This window comes from Nicotiana attenuata, chromosome 5, assembly GCF_001879085.1.
Source record: "Nicotiana attenuata strain UT chromosome 5, NIATTr2, whole genome shotgun sequence".
Lineage (NCBI taxonomy): Eukaryota > Viridiplantae > Streptophyta > Magnoliopsida > Solanales > Solanaceae > Nicotiana > Nicotiana attenuata.
In genome coordinates, this window is record NC_031993.1 from 10,274,211 (window position 1) to 10,292,440 (window position 18,230).

Consider the following 18,230-nt stretch of genomic DNA (forward strand, 5'->3'; position numbering starts at 1 on the left):
AGACGTGTCATACATGGCCTCCAATTGTAGTTGTACTTTTTTCCCACTCATTGGTCCTTGTCATGGTTTGATTGCTTTGACAGATTCCATAACCACAATCTTAATTAATCCGGCTACTAGAAATTTCAGATTGCTCCCACCTAGCCCTTATGGTTGTCCCAAAGGTCTTACCCGGAAACAATCTCAATCTTGAGTTGTATAACAACACTAGCTCTCCGGATCTGAAGTTTCGGTCCACGATGTGCTTGTCATGCATTAGTTTCATTCATTCTTTGTATAATCTAGCACTCTCTAATGCCTGGAACCTGGATTCCTCTAGCTCATGTAACCCAGTGACTCTGTTAGTGCCTGCTGTCTCCATGTCTAAGTTCAACTGCCGCAATGCCCAAAGTGCTTTATGCTCGAGCTCTACCGGAAGGTGGCATGCCTTTCCAAACACCAACTTGTATGGTGACATACCAATTGGAGTTTTGAAGGTTGTACGGTACGCCCACAATGCATCATCCAGCTTCTTTTCCCAATCGGTCCTTATTGCATTCACTGTTTTTGTAAGGACACTTTTAATCTCCCTGTTGGACACTTCAACTTGCCCGCTCGACTGTGGATGGTACGGGGTGGTCACTTTATGATGAACTCCATACTTTTCCAATAGCCGTGCGAACGCTCTAGCAGAAATGGGTTCCGCCATCACTGAGTATAGCTCTCGGGGTGCCAAAGCGTGTGAAAATGTTCTTCTTTAGAAAGCCTGTTACCCCTTTAGCATCATTGGTCGGGAGAGCCACTGCTTCGACCCACTTGGAGACGTAGTCAACTACTACCAATATGTACTTGTTGCCATACGAGCTGACAAATGGCCCCATGAAGCCGATCCCCCACATGTCAAAAACCTCCACCTCTTGAATTGTGGTCATTGGCATCTCGTGTCGGCGAGATATGTTGCCTGTCCTTTGGCATTCATCGCAACTTTTTACCCAAGCATGGGCATCCTTGAACAGAGTTGGCCAATACAAGCCCGACTCCAACACCTTAGCTGCTGTCCGAATTCCTCTAAAGTGTCCACCATATGGTGAAGCATGGCAAGCCTGCAAAACAGAATGTTGATCTTTCTCGGGGATGCACTGCCGGGATCATGTTATCTATACATATTTTAAACAATAGAGGTTCATCCCAATAATAAGACCGACAATCACGAAAGAACTTTTTCTTTTGAATTGAGGAGAGTTCATAAGGTACAATACCACTTGCTAAATAATTAGCAATATCAGCATACACGGTGCCTCCTCATTGTCATTGCTAGTAACTGTTCATCCGGGAACGTCTGTTATATCCTCAACCTCTACCTTCTTTTCAGCTCCTTCCAACCTTGAGAGGTGGTCAGCTACTTGGTTCTCTGTGCCTTTTCTGTCACGTATCTCCAGATTGAATTCTTGTAACAGAAGAACCTAGTGAATCAAGCGTGGCTTTGACTCCTTCTTTTCTATCAGGTACCTAATTGCTGCATGGTCAGTGTAAACAATAACTTTCGAGCCAATCAAGTATGACCTGAATTTGTCGAATGCAAAAACGACAGCCAACATCTCCTTTTCCGTCACGGTGTAATTGAGTTGTGCACCGCTTAGCGTTCTACTTGCATAGTAAATCGGGTGCATCAGTTTATCCTTTCGCTGCCCTAAGACTGCTCCTATAGCATAGTCACTTGCGTCGCACATGAGCTCAAACGGTTGCTCCCAGTTGGGCACAACAATGATGGGTGCAGTTACCAATCTCTTCTTCAACTCCTCAAATGTCAACCTGCAATCATTAGAAAACACAAAGGGGTGATCCTTTTCAAGGAGTTTGCATAAGGGGTTAGCAATCTTAGAGAAATCTTTTATGAATCGCTTGTAGAACCCGGCGTGCCCAAGGAAACTTCTCACCGCCTTGACTGAAGTAGGCGGTGGCAACTTCTCAATCACGTCAACCTTAGCATGGTCAACCTCGATTCCCTTACTAGACGCTCGATGCCCCAAGACTATCCCTTCTTGTACCATAAAATGATACTTTTCCCAGTTCAGCACTAAATTTGTCTCCACACATCTTCTGAGCACTCTTCTTAAGTTGTGAAGACAATCCTCGAATGAATCCCCCACTACGGAGAAATCATCCATAAAAACCTCCATAATGTCCTCCACCATGTCTGTGAAAATGGCTAACATGCACCGTTGAAATGTCGCCGGTGCATTGCAAAGCCCAAAAGGCATTCTCCGAAAGCCAAAGATGCCATACGGACAAGTGAATGATGTTTTCTCTCTGTCTTCGGGGGCTATTGAGATCTAATTGTACCCCGAATATCCATCCAAGAAACAAAAGTAAGATCGCCCGGCCAGCCTGTCCAACATTTGGTCAATGAATGGCAGAGGGAAGTGGTCCTTCCGGGTGGCTGTGTTCAATTTCTAGTAATCCATGCAAATCCTCCATCCCGTGACTGTACGAGTCGAGATCAACTCGTTATTCTCATTTTGTACTACCGTCATTCCTCCCTTTTTTGGCACACATTGAACTGGGCTGACCCAATTGCTGTCAGAGATGGGGAAGATGATACCCGCATCTAACCATTTGATCACTTCCTTCTTCACCACCTCTTTCATATTTGGGTTCAGCCTTCGTTGATGTTCTTTTGAAGGTTTGTGCCCTTCTTCCAAGAGAATCTTGTGCATACAAAAAGCTGGGTTGATACCCTTTATGTTCGCCATGGTCCAACCAATGGCAGTCTTACATTCCTGTAATACACGTAGGAGCTGCTCTACCTGCACATCTAGCAAACCGGATGATATAATAACAGGCAAAGTAGAATCAGGCCCTAAGAAAACGTACCTGAGGTGAGCTGGGAGCGGTTCAGCTCCAGTTTGGGTGGTTCCTCTACTGATGGTTTTGCCGGTGGTGTAGCCCTCTTTTCTAACTCAAGGGACTCGAAATGAGGTTCCCTCTTCTAGAATCCTTGGCCTTCGGCTGTCATGACCCACTCAGCCAACCCTTCACTATCCATCTCCTCTAAATTTGTCAGGCAAGCCTCTAATGGATCTTTAGCAGTCAGGGTCACATCATCTTCGTGCAAGATCACATCCACTGCCTCCAGTAGGGAGCAATTAGCATATTCACTGGGTCTCCTCATGGATTGCTGAACGTTGAATATGACTTCTTCATCGTTCAATCTCATTTTTAATTCCCCAGTTTCACAATCGATCAGTGCTCTCCCAGTGGCTAAGAATGGCCTCCCTAAAATGATAGGTATCTCCTCATCTACCTGGCAATCCAAAATAACAAAGTCTGCAGGGAACACAAACTTCCCTACTTGTACCAACACATCATCAAGAATCCCTGTCGGCCTTTTAACCGTGCGGTCAGCCAGTTGCAAAAGCATCAAAGTCGGTCTAGCTCTGCCAATGCCCAGTTTGGTATATATGGCCAGAGGCATCAATTTTATGATGGCTCTAAGTCACATAATGCCTTTGCAAAGGCATAACTCCCAATAGTGCATGGGATAGTAAAGCTACCTGGGTCAGACATCTTTTGAGCCATGGGTCTTGTCACTACTGCATTGCATGTCTGTGTCAAAGTTACTGTGGATAGGTCCTGAAAATCAAACTTTCATGACATTAGGTCCTTCATCAACTTTGCATAGCCTGGCATCTCCCTCAAAGCATCCATCAGAGGAATATTCAATTGAATTTGACGCAGCATCTCCATAAATTTCCTGTATTGATCTTCCTTCTTTTGTTTTGCCAGTCTCTGAGGGAATGGTGCAGGCATCACCCTTTGTGCATTGTTTGCTGGCTTCTCTCTATTGTGGTTCTGTGGCACAGGAGGTACCACCTGTTCTGCAGCTTGCTCACTCACTTTAGCTTTACCCTTATCATGTTGAACCTGTTCAACCACCACTTCAGTAAGTTCTGCTGATTCATCTACCTCCTATGGAACTGGAGTGGTTGGCGTAGTCTCCTTGCTGAATTGTGCAATTTCTTGCTCCCTGTATAAATCTCTCCCATTCCGGAGACTTACTGCCATCAGCTGATTCGGGTTTTGCTCCTTGGGGTTAATGTTCGTGTCTGCTGGCAATGTTCCCTGGGGGCGGTTGTTTAAGGCCATAGACAGCTACCCCATTTGAGTTTCAATGTTCTTTATCGCTGAGTCATGCACTGCCAACTTTTCCTGCATCTTACCATTTGTTCCAATAAGTTGTTGAAGCATACCCCTGATCTCTACCATGTTATTATCTTGTTGCTGAGGAAGTGGCTGATATGTCAATTGTTGTTGGTTCTGTTGTGGATAGCCATGTTGTCTCTGATATGGCACCACTGGGCCTTGGGGCTGCATACCTCCAGGTTGTGGCATGTTTGGTCTGTACTGCTGATTGGGTGTTGGTCTCCACTGTTGTCCTCCTTGTCTATGACCCCCCAAAGTTGTTGACATAATTCATATCCTCTCTTAACCCTTGGTTGTCACCTTCTCCACTCCGTGAACACACATAAGACTGATTAACGCAGGGTGTACACAGTCCTCCATTTGTTGTGTCAACAATATGCACTTGCTTTGTACCCATCTCATCAATCTTCTTTGTCAATATACTCATCTGAGTCATGAGTGTGGCTATGTTCTCTGCATGCGAATTATTTGGGTCAAGAGGAACTGAATGCACTATGGGTGTCAGTGTTGTACCTCTCGTCATCCACCCTGAATTCTGAGACATCTTGTCAAGAAGGAATTTGCACTCGGTGAATGTCTTACTCAAAAATGCACCTCAGCTGAAGCATCTACATTGGCCTTTAGATTGTCAGCTAACCCCATGTAGAACCTCTGGCCGAGCATCTGGTCTGGTGGGGACACTTCACTGGCATCCCCTTGAATCTTTCCCAAGTTTCCTGCAAGGTCTCAGTCGGCTACTACTTCTACTGCAATATTTCATCAATCTACCTTGCAGTCTTATTGGGCGGGTAGAACTTATTCAGGAACTGCTTGACTAATTCCTCCCAGGTGACAATGGAATTTATTGGGAGCGAATTCAGCCAAGTCTGAGCTTCCCCAGTCACAGAGAACGGGAACAGTAACAACTTGATAGCTTCTGTGGTCACATTTGGCTGCCTTTGGGTCACACAAATCGACAAAATTTTTTTCAAGTGTTGTTGAGGGTCTTCAATGTGTGACCCGGAGAACAATCCCTTATTCTGCAGAAGATGCAGCATGTTGTTGGTGATTTGGAATGTCTCCGCTTGAATTGGGGGCACTGCTATGGCAGTTGCCAGGTTGTCAGCTGTGGGTTGTGCCCAATCATAAAGTGCAGCTTCTGGCACAAGAGGTGCCACTACTCTGACGTTTGGGTCAGCTGGCTCATCCCTGATGTTTCCATTAACGTTCTCTACGTCACCCATGTCAATTTCAAGTTGGTGTGTTTGTTGTGATTGTTGGATCCTCTTGTTAGCACGGTTCAATGACCTGAATGTTTTCTCGGGGTCTGAGCGTCCTTCAAGCAGTTCTCCAGTCCTCGAAGAATTTCTAGGCATACACCTGAATCCCACAAGATTTCAAACGTGAGAATTTCAATGAACAAAATTGTTTAACACCTTCGAAAATTGATTTAAACTAATAGTTCTGGCACTACTTCTAAGTTGTAATAAATAACACCGTTAATTCCCCGGCAACGGCGCCAAAATTTGATCACGCCCAACTATGTCTTCTAAAAGACAAAGCGGTCGTTGCAAATATAATCCGGTTTTAAGTCCGGAGTCGAATCCTCAGGGAACTAACCTATCAATTACAACTCTTGGCAATGCTATTATCAACTCAAACAATTTCCAGATGCAAGATTTTTATCAATAAAGGTTGGATTTTTATTTAACTACTTCAAATGATATTAAAAATAACAATATGCTGAATCAAAGATAATTCAATGGTAAAAAGGTCTAGGGCATTGATTTCCCCAATTGGTAGCTTAGGTCTTAACTCTTTTGCTATAATCTCGTCGTAATACTCTATGAGGATTATGAGCTATGGGTTATCGTAATTATCTCTCGATCAACTACGATAATTTACTAGAGCATTCTCTCGAACTACTCTAACTGACAATATCTGCAGCTCTGAATTATCCCACCAAAGTTTCGTTATCTCTAACCCCACTTTTAAGTTCAAGTAATGAATCTCTTCAATTACCCAAAAGTGGTGTTGTTCAACATTAGTCTAACCTAATATTCTTTCTCAAGCAATATAAGGAAATTAGACTCGATTAATCAAGGGCCCATTCAATTAATCACCATACAAAACGTAGTTGAACAATCATATAATAAATTCGGCTCGATTATAACAAGTTGAGTCAAAACTTCAACCAACAATTGGTTCCATCAACCCTAGATCAATTGTTTAGCTACTCATAACAAAACAAGATAAAACTACAAAGTTGTTCATAATGTGTAATTGCAAGAAATAAAAGGAGATAGAAAAACTCTAATGTTTGGTTGATCTTCTCACACTTGTTCTTGCCTCTAAAGTAGTCTAAAAACAAGCTGAAAACAATCTTGGGCAAGCTTCTTGAGTTTATAAGGGTTTGGAACAAGTTTTCCCCGAGTTATACTTTTGTCCCAAAAGTATGGGCGATTGCACAGTTCACCGCGTCCGCGGCATGACCGCGGTGATAGCATAACATTCTGCCTGCATTTTGTGGCCTGCCGCAGTCCCACCGCGGTCCACCACGGTCGTGGTGGATTCAATCCAGTCCCTTTTTGCTTCTTTCCGCTTGGGTGCTTCTTGCTTGGATGTTTTCTTCACAATATTGACTCCAAAGCACTACATAGTTCTTCCTAACTTGTATTAGTCCCTGCGAAGCAAAAGAACACTGATTAGAGCATTTTGTTATCATTTAGCCTATAAAACAACAAAAAAGCATGGTATAATTAGGGTGTAAATATCGTCTATGTAGCCTATTATCAGTTTCACCCATGAAGGGTGTTATGAGGTTTAGGAAGAAGGACAAGTTGAGCCCTCGGTTCATTGGGCCGTTTGAGGTACTCTAGAGGATTGGAGATGTGGCTTACAAGCTTGCCTTGCCACCTAGCTTATCGAGTGTGCATCCAGTATTTCATGTTTTTATGCTCCGGAAGTATATCGGCGGTCCGTCTCATGTTTTGGATTTCAGTACAGTTCAATTGGATAGTGATTTGACTTATGATGTGGAGCCGGTGGCCATTTTGGATCAGCAAGTTCGAAAGTTGAGGTCAAAGGATATAGCTTCAGTGAAGGTGTAGTGGAGAGGTCAGCCCGTGGAGGAGGCTACTTGGGAAATCGAGCGGGAGATGCGGAGCAGATATCCACACCTATTTGTGACTCCAGGTATATTTCTAGACCCGTTCGAGGACAAACGTTTGTTTAAGAGGGGGAGGATGTAACGACCCCGCCGGACATTTTGAGAGTTGTAGCCCTGTTCCCCCATTTACTACTCCTTTTGTGTTTTACAGCTGTTATATGACTTTTTGGGTTAGTTGGTTTGGGTCCGGAGAGATTTCAGAGTGAATTGACACACTTAGTCTCTTAATTGAAAGCTTAAGTTGGAAAGTTGACAGGATGTTGACTTATGTGTAAACGACCTCGGATTGAATTTTGATGGTTCTGTTAGCTCCTTTAGGTGATTTTGGACTTAGGAGCGTGTCCGGATTGTGATCCGTAGGTCCGTAGTAGAATTAGGCTTGAAATGCCGAAAGTTGGAATTTTGAAAAATTTTGACCGAGAGTGGACTTTCTGATATCGGGGTCAGATTGGATTTCCAGAAGTTGGAGTAGGTTCGCGGTGTCATTTGTGACTTATGTGCAAAATTTGAGGTCAATCCGGCGTGATTTGATAGGTTTCGACGTCATTTGTAGAATTGGAAAATTTCAAAGTTCATTAGGCTTGAATCTTTGTGTAATTCGTGTTTTTGATGTTCTTTGAGATGAAATTTGGGGGTTTGAGGCTAGGGATTTGGAGAAAGAATTTTGGGGATTTGAATGACCAATTGGTGTCGGATTTTGGTAAATTTGGTATGTAGACTCGTGAGTGAATGGCCTTTCGGATTTTGTGACTTTTGTCGGATTTCGAGACGTGGGCCCGGGGGCCGGGTTTGAGCCGATTTTGGATTTTGGCTATAATTTTGAATTTTTCTTGTGGAATTGATTCCTTTAGCCTATATTGATTGTATTGTACTGCTTGTGGCTATATTCAGGACGCTTGGAGACCGATTTGTGAGGCAAAGGCATTTGGGAGTAGAGTTTTGACCGAATTGAGGTAAGTAACACTTTCAAACTTGGTTCTGAGGGTTCGAAACCCTGAATTATGTGTTATATGATTGTAATTGAGGTGACGCACATGCCAAATAACGGGCGTGCGGGCGTGCACCGTGAGAATTGTGACCTGGTCAATTCCATGGCACTGCATAGTGGTTTTATCTGGTTGATATCTGTGTTTTCATCATGTGATAAAGTAATTGAGCTGTCGACCTTGCTAGATATCATGATTAGGCTTTATGCCGGCACTGTTGGGACCCATAATGGTCGTTTCTTGTTGTCATCTTACTGATTTCATTGATATTTTGTACTTAGTCATATTCATTCATTTCATATCATATCTCAGTCTCAGTTGTTATTTATTGATACATCATGTCATTATTTTCGGGCTAGTTTCATGACATTGTGAGACCGTGAGTGAGACTAGAGAGATTGATGACTGAGTGAGGACGAGAGCCTGATTATGAGGGATAGTTATGGGATCGGGATGCACGCCGCAGCGGTTATACTGATTTATGATAGCGCTTGGGCTGAAGGAGCCCCTCCGAAGTCCGTAAACATCCCCAGTGAGCGCGGTTGATATTATTGAGGGAGTGATCTTCCCTGTACATGGTTCTTGTCCGAAGCATTATATAATTGGAGATGGATCTTCTCCACGGGCTGGATTGGCCCTACTCAGTACTGGGCGACTAATGGTCGGTGATGTATATATTCCGGGGTGGATCTTCCCTGGACTGTATGGGCCATATATAGTACCGAGTGATTGAGCATTTTAGAGTGTGAGCACATCAGGCTGTCAGCATGGTGCATCACATACAGCATGGTGCATTTGCATGTAGAAGTAAAGGAGTTATATTCTTCTTATCATTCAAATTTGATCTATTTTACTGTTTGATCTTACTTGTTGAACTTGAAAGCATGCCTACGATTCTGCACTGTTATTTCTATATTGAACTGTACCGGTTGAGCACGTCACTACTTTCAGTCTAAAGGTTTTGTTACTTATTGAGTTGGTTGTACTCACGTTACACCCTGCACCTCGTATGCAGATCCAGGTGCTTCCGGTCACGGCGACTGCTGATTGAGGAGGCGGGGTTCGGAGACTATCGAGGTAGCTGCATGGCGTTCGCAGGCCTTGACTCTCCTTCATTATCTCTATCTATATTTCAGTTCTTATTCTCTAGAGATTGTAGTAGACTGTATTCTGGTATAGATGCTCATGTACTCGGTGACACCCCGGTTTTGGGATAGATTGTATCACATTTCAGATTATTCGGTTTCGAAAATGCTTTTCTTAACTATTAATTGCTTCCGTCTTTATTTTTCAAAGTTTTTACTGTGTTGAGATGTTGAGTAGTGGCTTGCTTAGTCCCATGACAGGCGCCAGCATGATGGTTGGTTTTGGGTCGTGACATAGACATAACAATAGCAATACGGATAAAAGCTCATAGGCCTAAAAGATGGGCGTGGCTAATGATGTAATTTAATTTATCTCAACAATGCACTAAGCAATTTTAACATTCAAGAAGTCTTTCCATAATATTTAACATGAATCAGTTAAGCCATATAACCACCAATCATGAAACAAACAAGATAAGTGAATGACTACGACTTAATAAGAAAGCTCAGCATGGCTAAATAATCCTTTATGTCCAATTTAACAAGTCATAATCTCAAGCATGCTTCTAAGCCATAATTACAAGTCATCACGTAGTCATAGAATCAATAAAACATGGATCATAATTTTACATAGTCCAAACAAGGCATAATCATAAGCCAAGCTCTACCGGATATAGTCATACCTAGCTACGTGTATATATCCGTCATCTCGTATATACATGGCTCCTAAATCAAGTAACAAGTAGCTAATAGATATGTGGAGAATTTTCTCTTACAAGGATAGACAAGAGACTTACCTCTATCTGATAAGCTTTAACCAATCAACAAGCGTCTTTCCTTTCAAATCCAGCTACAAACGACTCGAAACTAGTCAAATATAACTCAATAACGTTAAACAAAGCTATATGAATGAATTATAAGCAATAAAGGTTCAATCTTTAATCAAATCCCTAAAAAGCCAACAAAAGTCAACCTAGGCCCATATGATCAAAACCCGAGTCAAGGAATAGATCCATACTACCCATAACCCTACGAGTCCAAATATGGTATTAGATTCCAAAACTAGGTCCAAATCGACTCTCAAAGCCCTGAAATATACACTCTTAAATTTTAGACAAAACCCCCAAATTTCTCTTTAAAATTCCAAGTGTTAGGTGTAGCGACCTATGGGGAATCAAAATATATAACCAAATCCAAGTGAAATTACTTTCCTCAAATTTAGTAGTGAATTCCTCTTCAAAGTCTTCTCCTCGCGGAGTCTAGGGTTCAAAATATAAAAGAATGGGCAAAATCCTGAAATTCCAAACTTAAGTAGTATGCCCAGCAGTACCCTTCATGAACGCGGCCACTATCTCGTGTTCGAGAAGCACAAATCTGCTACCTTCCCAAATCCCCCTTCGCGGTCACGGAATTACCCTTGAGATTTTAAAGCTGACCCACCTCACACACTAAATGAATGTGACACTCACCTACGAACGTGAAGACCAAGCCCCCACCTGCCTCCACTCCATCGCGAATGCGAACGCGACCACCTAGATGCAAACGTGATGTACTAGCCCATGAAGCTACGTGAACGTGGATTCCCTATCATCGTGAACATGAAGAACGAATTCCCACAGCCAAATCCTTCTCCGCGATCGCAAAGCATTGCTGTACACCAGCACGTCAGTAGTTGCAAAACTCACCGAAATAGTTTGAAACCGCCCTGAATCACACCTGCGCCCGCAGGACCCCGGCCAATCATTCCATCAAGTCCATATACTAGCTATAAACTTGTCCCAAGGCTCAAAACATCAGAATAACAATAAAACCAAGAATCAAGGATCAAAATCCTTATCCTAACTTTCAAACATTCCAGCTTCGCCGAATGCGTTCGAATCATACTTAGAAATTCCGGAGTGCAACCAAATTTTGCACACAAGTTGCAATTAACTAAATGAACCTATCTAAGGCCTCAAAACCATAACTAGGGTTCGATAACACAAAAGTCAATCTCCGGTCAAACTTAAGAATTCTCCAATTCTTCAAATTACCAACTTTTGTCAAATAGATCCAAAACCTTCTAGGAAAATTCAAATCCGAACATACTCCAAATCTAAAATTACCGTACGACCCTATTGGAACCATCAAATTACCAATCCTAGGTCGTTTACTCAAAAGTCAAGCTTTAGTCAACTCTTCCAACTTAAAGCTTCCATAACAAGAATTACTCTTCCAAACCAATCTCGAACCTCTCAAAAATCAAAGCCAACTATACATGCAAGTCATCATGCATAATGTGAAGCTACTCAAGGTCTCAAACTATCGGGCAGAATGCTAATGCTCAAAACGACCGATCGGGTTATTACATTCTCCCCCCACCTAAACATATGTTCATCCTCGAACGTGCAAAGAGACATTCAAAAGCCGTCAAATAATTGTACACCCATCAACGAGTGATCTCATGCCACCTCAATCCATGTGTCTATTAACACAATTCCGATTGAAGATTCTTCCTTCAACTTTAGCTCGTAAGCCTCAGAACCAAATTCCAACATATGTATCAACCATACATGTACTCTTAGAAGTAATCACACGATGTACCTCATAACTCATATGCCCACAACCATAGCTTCTACCCGCAATAACTGCTCATTACCAAGCTCGACACCAATAATATCACTCATATCAAATAAAATGTTGTTTCATACCTTTGCAACACTGCTAAGGATGAAAGAAACATGTAGAAACTCATAACCACCCATCAAAACAACAAGCCACAATTTTCTCGCCTGACAAGAACCATAGTCAATTTTGAGCTGACTAATGGTAGTCTTCTTCCAAACACATATTATCCAAATTGAATTGCACTAATTCCAATTCCAATAATCTCGTCTCACCCATTATAATCTGCTCATTCGACAGGGCACACCAAATGCCACCTAGAACCTCATTCGACACGATTCGTGCACCAAACAAGCAACAACTCGAATATGACCAATAATGAAAAGAGAACCGGATAAGAGAACTATCCAACACGTTTATTAGATACTACAACAAAAGCATAATGCTATTAACCCATCTCACAAAAGAGAAGCAAAGCACACGACATAAGCACAAAGAGTCGTATCCAACATAACACGTTGTAGCGTGTGACCAAAACTAACATCATATCGTTGTAGCGTGCAACTTGATTTAATATAACATCATCATGGGAATACCCATCGAGCCAAAATCCTCATACTCATTGTTGCCCCTTATTTTGCACAAATCAAAATAAAATACAATTAGTGGTTCTTCTGAATTTGATAAAAGAAAATAGTCATCACCTAATATTTAAGGTATATTAGGATACCTATAACTCTGTAAAATTATTGTACTAATGGTCTGCTAACCGGTGAGATTTGGGTAAGGGTTCTAGTTATTCTAGGGGGAAGGTGTTTGGCATCCCTTAAAATCTACCTGATTTGGGTAAGGGTTCTAGTTATTCGGGGAAAGGAATGTCTATATTCTATTTGAAATTGCTAAGTAAGATTTTAAAAAATGTTTAAAGTTGTTTGAAAACTCATTTTTTGAGAAAGAGATCGTGTATTCCTTTGAAGAAAGTGATATATGTCTGTAAGTTTTATAACTTATAGAATAAGAGACTACTAAAAATATACTTTGGTTGAAAAGAGTTATACCTTATTTTTTTATGAAGATTGCTTTAGCGAAATACCTTGTGTTTCAAACTCATTTGTTATCTCTTGTAAGTCTGACCGTATATGATTGCTTTTATCTTTTGAAATGGTTTTGTATCCCTCGTGATTCATTTGAAGGTTTTCCAAGAAGAGTTGATTTTCATTTTTTTTTTAATCTGTCCAAAGCTTAAAACAACTGAAAATCATTAGCAATGAATCGTAAATAAAATTGTTTATTTATTAAAAGGTTAGTCTTAAATTGTTGATGCTCAAAATGTTAGAATAATTAAAGCAGATGTACTATTTAATCTGATTTACCCTTTTTTACCTGTAAGTCTTGGTTTGCCTATATTTCCAAACAACCAAAATATCAAACAATAACCAATAGTAAGGTTAGTTTTCAAATATATATATATATATATAATAATTTACTATCGTTTCTTAAAAAAAGGGAGGAGAGCTGAACTCTTGGAATTGGGCTGGCAAGTAGGCCAGGCCCAACGAGATTCAAATCAACAGCCCCAAATTGATCATGCATTGTAAAAGAGAAAGAGGAAACAATTAGTACATATCAATATAAGATACAAAATAAATTATGACATGTAAGTAAAAGATCTGGAAAGGTTAGTAATGTTTTTCGTTTTCATTTTATGTTAACCCTATGAAGATTAGTTAAGGTCGATGACCAAAGGCTTAAGGTGAACCATGTCTCATTTATGAAATCCCCATATGGACTCCTAACACAGTGCAACAGATGTGAAGTCTCAATGGGACATCAGGAGAAGCTTAAGAACATAACTTAATTGATTTAGCTAACATGGTAATATAGCTATTATTTAACTAACAGGGATGGAACACACATATTATCAACATAAGGTTTAGCTCAGCTAATCACAAAAGGTTCAACAGGTTTTGTCCATAAGAGTATCAACAACACAGAAGCATTTTATCTAGCTAAGTTATGAGAGATGGAATTCATTAACAACATAGATTGGATAGCACTATCAAAACAACATAACTTATTAGGGAATTACCAACTCTACAGTGAAAATGGCATGCAAAAGAAGAATATAATAAGTATAGTCATATACCACTGATGCATATCATAAAGGAAAGGTGATTAACGGGAAAAGCATCATAAACATAAAATTGCACAATTAATTAAAAGTAGAGAGAGGGTCAGTGAATACTGATCTTCTTCGGAGCAGAAAACCAAGTAGGAGTCTATTAGTAGCCGTTTAGGAATCAAAACCAACAGACAATCCTTAATAGTTGAACTCGTACAAGAAAAAATATGAGATTAGAAAATAACTTTTTAAATAGAGAATTCTTAAGCGTTCTTTTGTATTTTTTTCAGTGTTTCAGATGGTGTTTGTGCGTTAGGTGGGACCATTCAATGCGCTGTTTATAGTGGCATTCAAGTCACTAGGGTCCCGTTGAGTTTAATAGATAGTGGAGAATGACGATAGATGGATGATGATAGCAAGAAGGGGGGAAATCAAAAGAAAATAGAGGGTACACCAGTGTAGAGGTTTACCTTGGTACGAAATGGTGAAGGAAATTGGTCGTTGGAGCCAAATAGACCACCAGTCAAAGCCAATGTCCAGAGGTACGCCCAAGTCCAAAACACCAGACCTAACAGAACCATCAAACCTCGGATCTGCATTTTGATAGTTCTGTTAGGTCCGGACGATGATTTTGGACTTAGGGGTATGCCCGTATTTGCGTTTGAATGTTCCTAGAAGGTTTCGACACTACTTGGCAAAAGTTGACAATTTGGAGCTTTGAAAAGTTCATAGGTTTGATCGGGAGTTGAATTTGATGATATCGGCTTAGGATTGTGGTTCTAGGAATTGTGATAGCTTCATTAAGTCATTTTGGACTTCTGTGCAAAATCTGAGGTCATTCCTAGTTAATTTGATATGGTTCGTTTGAGGTGTGATTCGCGATTTGATGTTGTTATGTGTGATTTTTGGCCTCGAGTAGGTCCGTGTTATATTTTGAAACTTGTTGGTATGTTCAGATGGGGTCCCGAGGGGCTCCGGTAAGTTTCGGATAGGTTTGGGTTGTCTTGCGCTCAATTTTGATGTTTTAGCATCGTTTCTTCAAACATAAATGGTACCACATTAAGAAAATTAGCTCCAATTTAGTTTTTGATTGAAGCAGTAGATCCGCATCGTAATTGAGAGCATAATAAAAAGAATCACCGAATTTGGACATCGTATGAGGGAGTTATGCTCATTCTAGTGTCGGAGAAGAGAGCTGGTGCTTTGCAGATGCAAAGATAGGTCCGCATTTGCGACCCAGCAGGTGCGAAAAATGGTCTGCAAAAGCAGAAATGACAGCTAAAAATGCACAGGTGCGGCTTTTTGGGCGCAAAAGCGGAAATGCCTGTGTATAAAAAAATCAGACTGCGTTATTTTGGTATTTTGAGCATATCTTGAGTTTTAAAGCTCCGATTGAGCTATTTTTCGCGACGTTCTTCTCGTATTTTCATGGGGGTCAGTATTGTTTACATTAAAAATCCGAGTAATAATTAAATTTGATTTGTGGTTTTAAAGATATGTGATTAGATTCAATACTAATTAATAATCAAGAAATGTGAAGTAGAAATGAAAGAAATAAGTGAATCAAACCAATGTAACTCAGCAGCAGTGACCTCGAGCTTAGTGATCTCGAGGTAGGTTAGGAGAAATAAGAATAATGAAGCAAGAAAAGTAAAGTAAGAGCAGTAAAGCTAAGAGACAATCCTGAGGAACAGTAGGCCAAAAAACAGAGAGTATATTCTTTTCTCAATGATTAGATGATGTTACAAATGATTGGGGTCCCCTTTATACAATAGGGGAATCCTAAATATGGAATATTTCTATTTACAGTAGGGAATATTCCTGATACAGCTGTCTAACCGCCTAGTATGGAATCGTACAATCATATTTCGGGATTTGCGCCATAATCTTGGGGACGTGGCAGGAATCTAGCCCATTCTGTTACAAGTCCATAACGGTACTATTCCGGGGTCGAGCATACTCGACCCCGGCAGATGTTGTGCTCTGTCTTCGAACTCAAATCTGGTCCACCGGGCTCGAACTCGACCTTGCCCGGACTTGGGCCCAGGATGGACCTTCGAGCCTATAAATCGGAGGCCTCTGATTTTAACCGTATACAGATAGTTCCCGCGTTTCTTAGAGTAGGTCGATAAGAAACGAATTGATCTTCGATGCCTTGATGCTGATGCCATTCTCGTGATGTCAGCGGCTGAAGTGACTAAAAGGTTGCTTTTCGTGCGGTTCCCAAAGTCATTAATTGGAGGTGAGTGACGGTCGGCTTTTTAGCTTCCTCAGTGCGCTTAAATGACCTCTACAAATTGATCAACTTCACAATCTCACAAACTTTATTCTCATATTGTTCTCAAAGTCTCATTAACTCTTTCAACTTCCCTGAATTCTCCCTTCTCTTTTATTTACTCTTACTTCATTATCAACCTTCTCTATTTTCTTGAATTTCTGTATTACAATGTCTAAGACATCTAAATCGGCTCGCCAAAAAGAAAAAGCTTCTTCATCTTCTCGACCGACCAAGAGTAAAGCGGTAGTGCCTCCTCGTATAGAGGAGTGCATTCCTCCGCCGTGTGAAATAATATCCGATTTCAAGATCGAGAAACCTGTATCGACACCAGGCCGATGCGAGCCCATGTCTCGATACGTTTGTTTGATAACCGAGGATGAGCTCGAGCAAGTAAAGAATGACTGCAAGTGGGAGAACAAAGACGTAGTGATCCCGTCCCCCGAGGAGGACATCACTACATATAAAGCGGGGTACTTAAGCGTGTATACCTACCCATTCACGCTGGGCCCTGCAATTCCAGCTCAGGGTCCCATAGATCCAGTCATTTTTGACTTTTGCCAATGATACAAAGTGACGCTTGGCCAGATCTACCCTTCATTCTGGTGAATCGTTCATTTGATCAGATTCTTTTCGAGTTAGGTCGAGGGGATGCTTTTCACTCTCGACCATCTGATCAGACTGTACAGTCCTCGACTTTATCGAGGTGGCTTGATAAAACTGCAACATCGATCCTTGAAATCTCTCTTCTCCAGTATCGATGAGGACAAAGATCGAGGGTAGATGAGCCGGTTCGTCCGAGTCAGGACCTCCGACCTGATTCCTGCTGATTGGATGTCGTTCCCCGAGAAGTGGAACATGAAATGTAAGTACATGTTTGTCGATGATTATTTTATACCCTGCTTTCTCTTATTTTTCTCAACTTTATCTCTTCCCTTGGTCTAACCCCTTTCCGATAGCGCAGCTACTGCTTGGTTTCCTGATGCGGTCCCGGACCTTGAAGGCGGGGTCCGAAAACTGGCTTCCACTTCCTCGTATTCGGAGCGTTGTTGGCGAGATTTGGCCAAGGGCCGATGGGAGGCTAAAAATCATGGTGAGTTCTCTTGTTTGTTTGCTTGTACTTCTTTAGTGGACTACTTACTTCATTTTTGTACAGATCTTGGAGACGTCGTTGCTATGCGGCCGGTCTCGACTGGTGAAGAAGAGATCCTGAAGCTTTCCAAAGAATAGAAATGAAAAGAAAAAGGGAGTCGCCTGCAAATCCCTCGAAGCCCAAGAAAAGTGCAGCTCGAAAGTCCAAGGCTGATACGGTGGTCTTATTTCCGAAAACGGCCCAACGCCTTTGGGATCAGGAGGAAGAAGAAGATGACGACTGCCTGTTGGTAGCTCGTAAAAGAGGAAACACCGGTGCTTCGAAGTCTGTCGAACCGGTGGTGGTTGATGTGGTTCTTTCTAGAGCCGAAGAGATCTCCGAGGGGATTTCAAGAAAAGTCCCCGAGCCATCGGGCAGCAAAGAGGTACCTTGTCTAGGAGGCCATTTGGAGGGCGAGGCCGAGGGGGCCGGTCCCGAGGTCCTTCAAATAGAAGAGAATTCCCCGAGTAGATAACTTGGGTAATCAATGTAGATGACTCACCGACTGGTCCCGAGTTCTCCGAGAGGCAAATTCGAGATGCTCAGAACATGAGATCTTCTGAAGTGGGGGCGAGCCACGAAGGGCATGACATCTTTCGAGAATTCCTCACAAGGATTGAAGATGGCCCCGACCCAAATGCTTCTTTCATCTTCGATGAGGCTCGTTGGCTCTTTAAACAAGTGAATTGTTTCTCC

General features: G+C 41.7%; 1 protein-coding gene across 1 annotated transcript; it reads right to left on the reverse strand.

Annotated features, from left to right (window-relative positions):
- Window positions 266–688, reverse strand: LOC109225959. The gene is made up of 2 exons (XM_019390766.1): window positions 460–688; window positions 266–408 (listed from the first exon to the last, which is right to left on the reverse strand). Exons 1-2 carry the CDS (start codon window positions 686–688, stop codon window positions 266–268), a joined length of 372 nt encoding a protein of 123 aa, XP_019246311.1.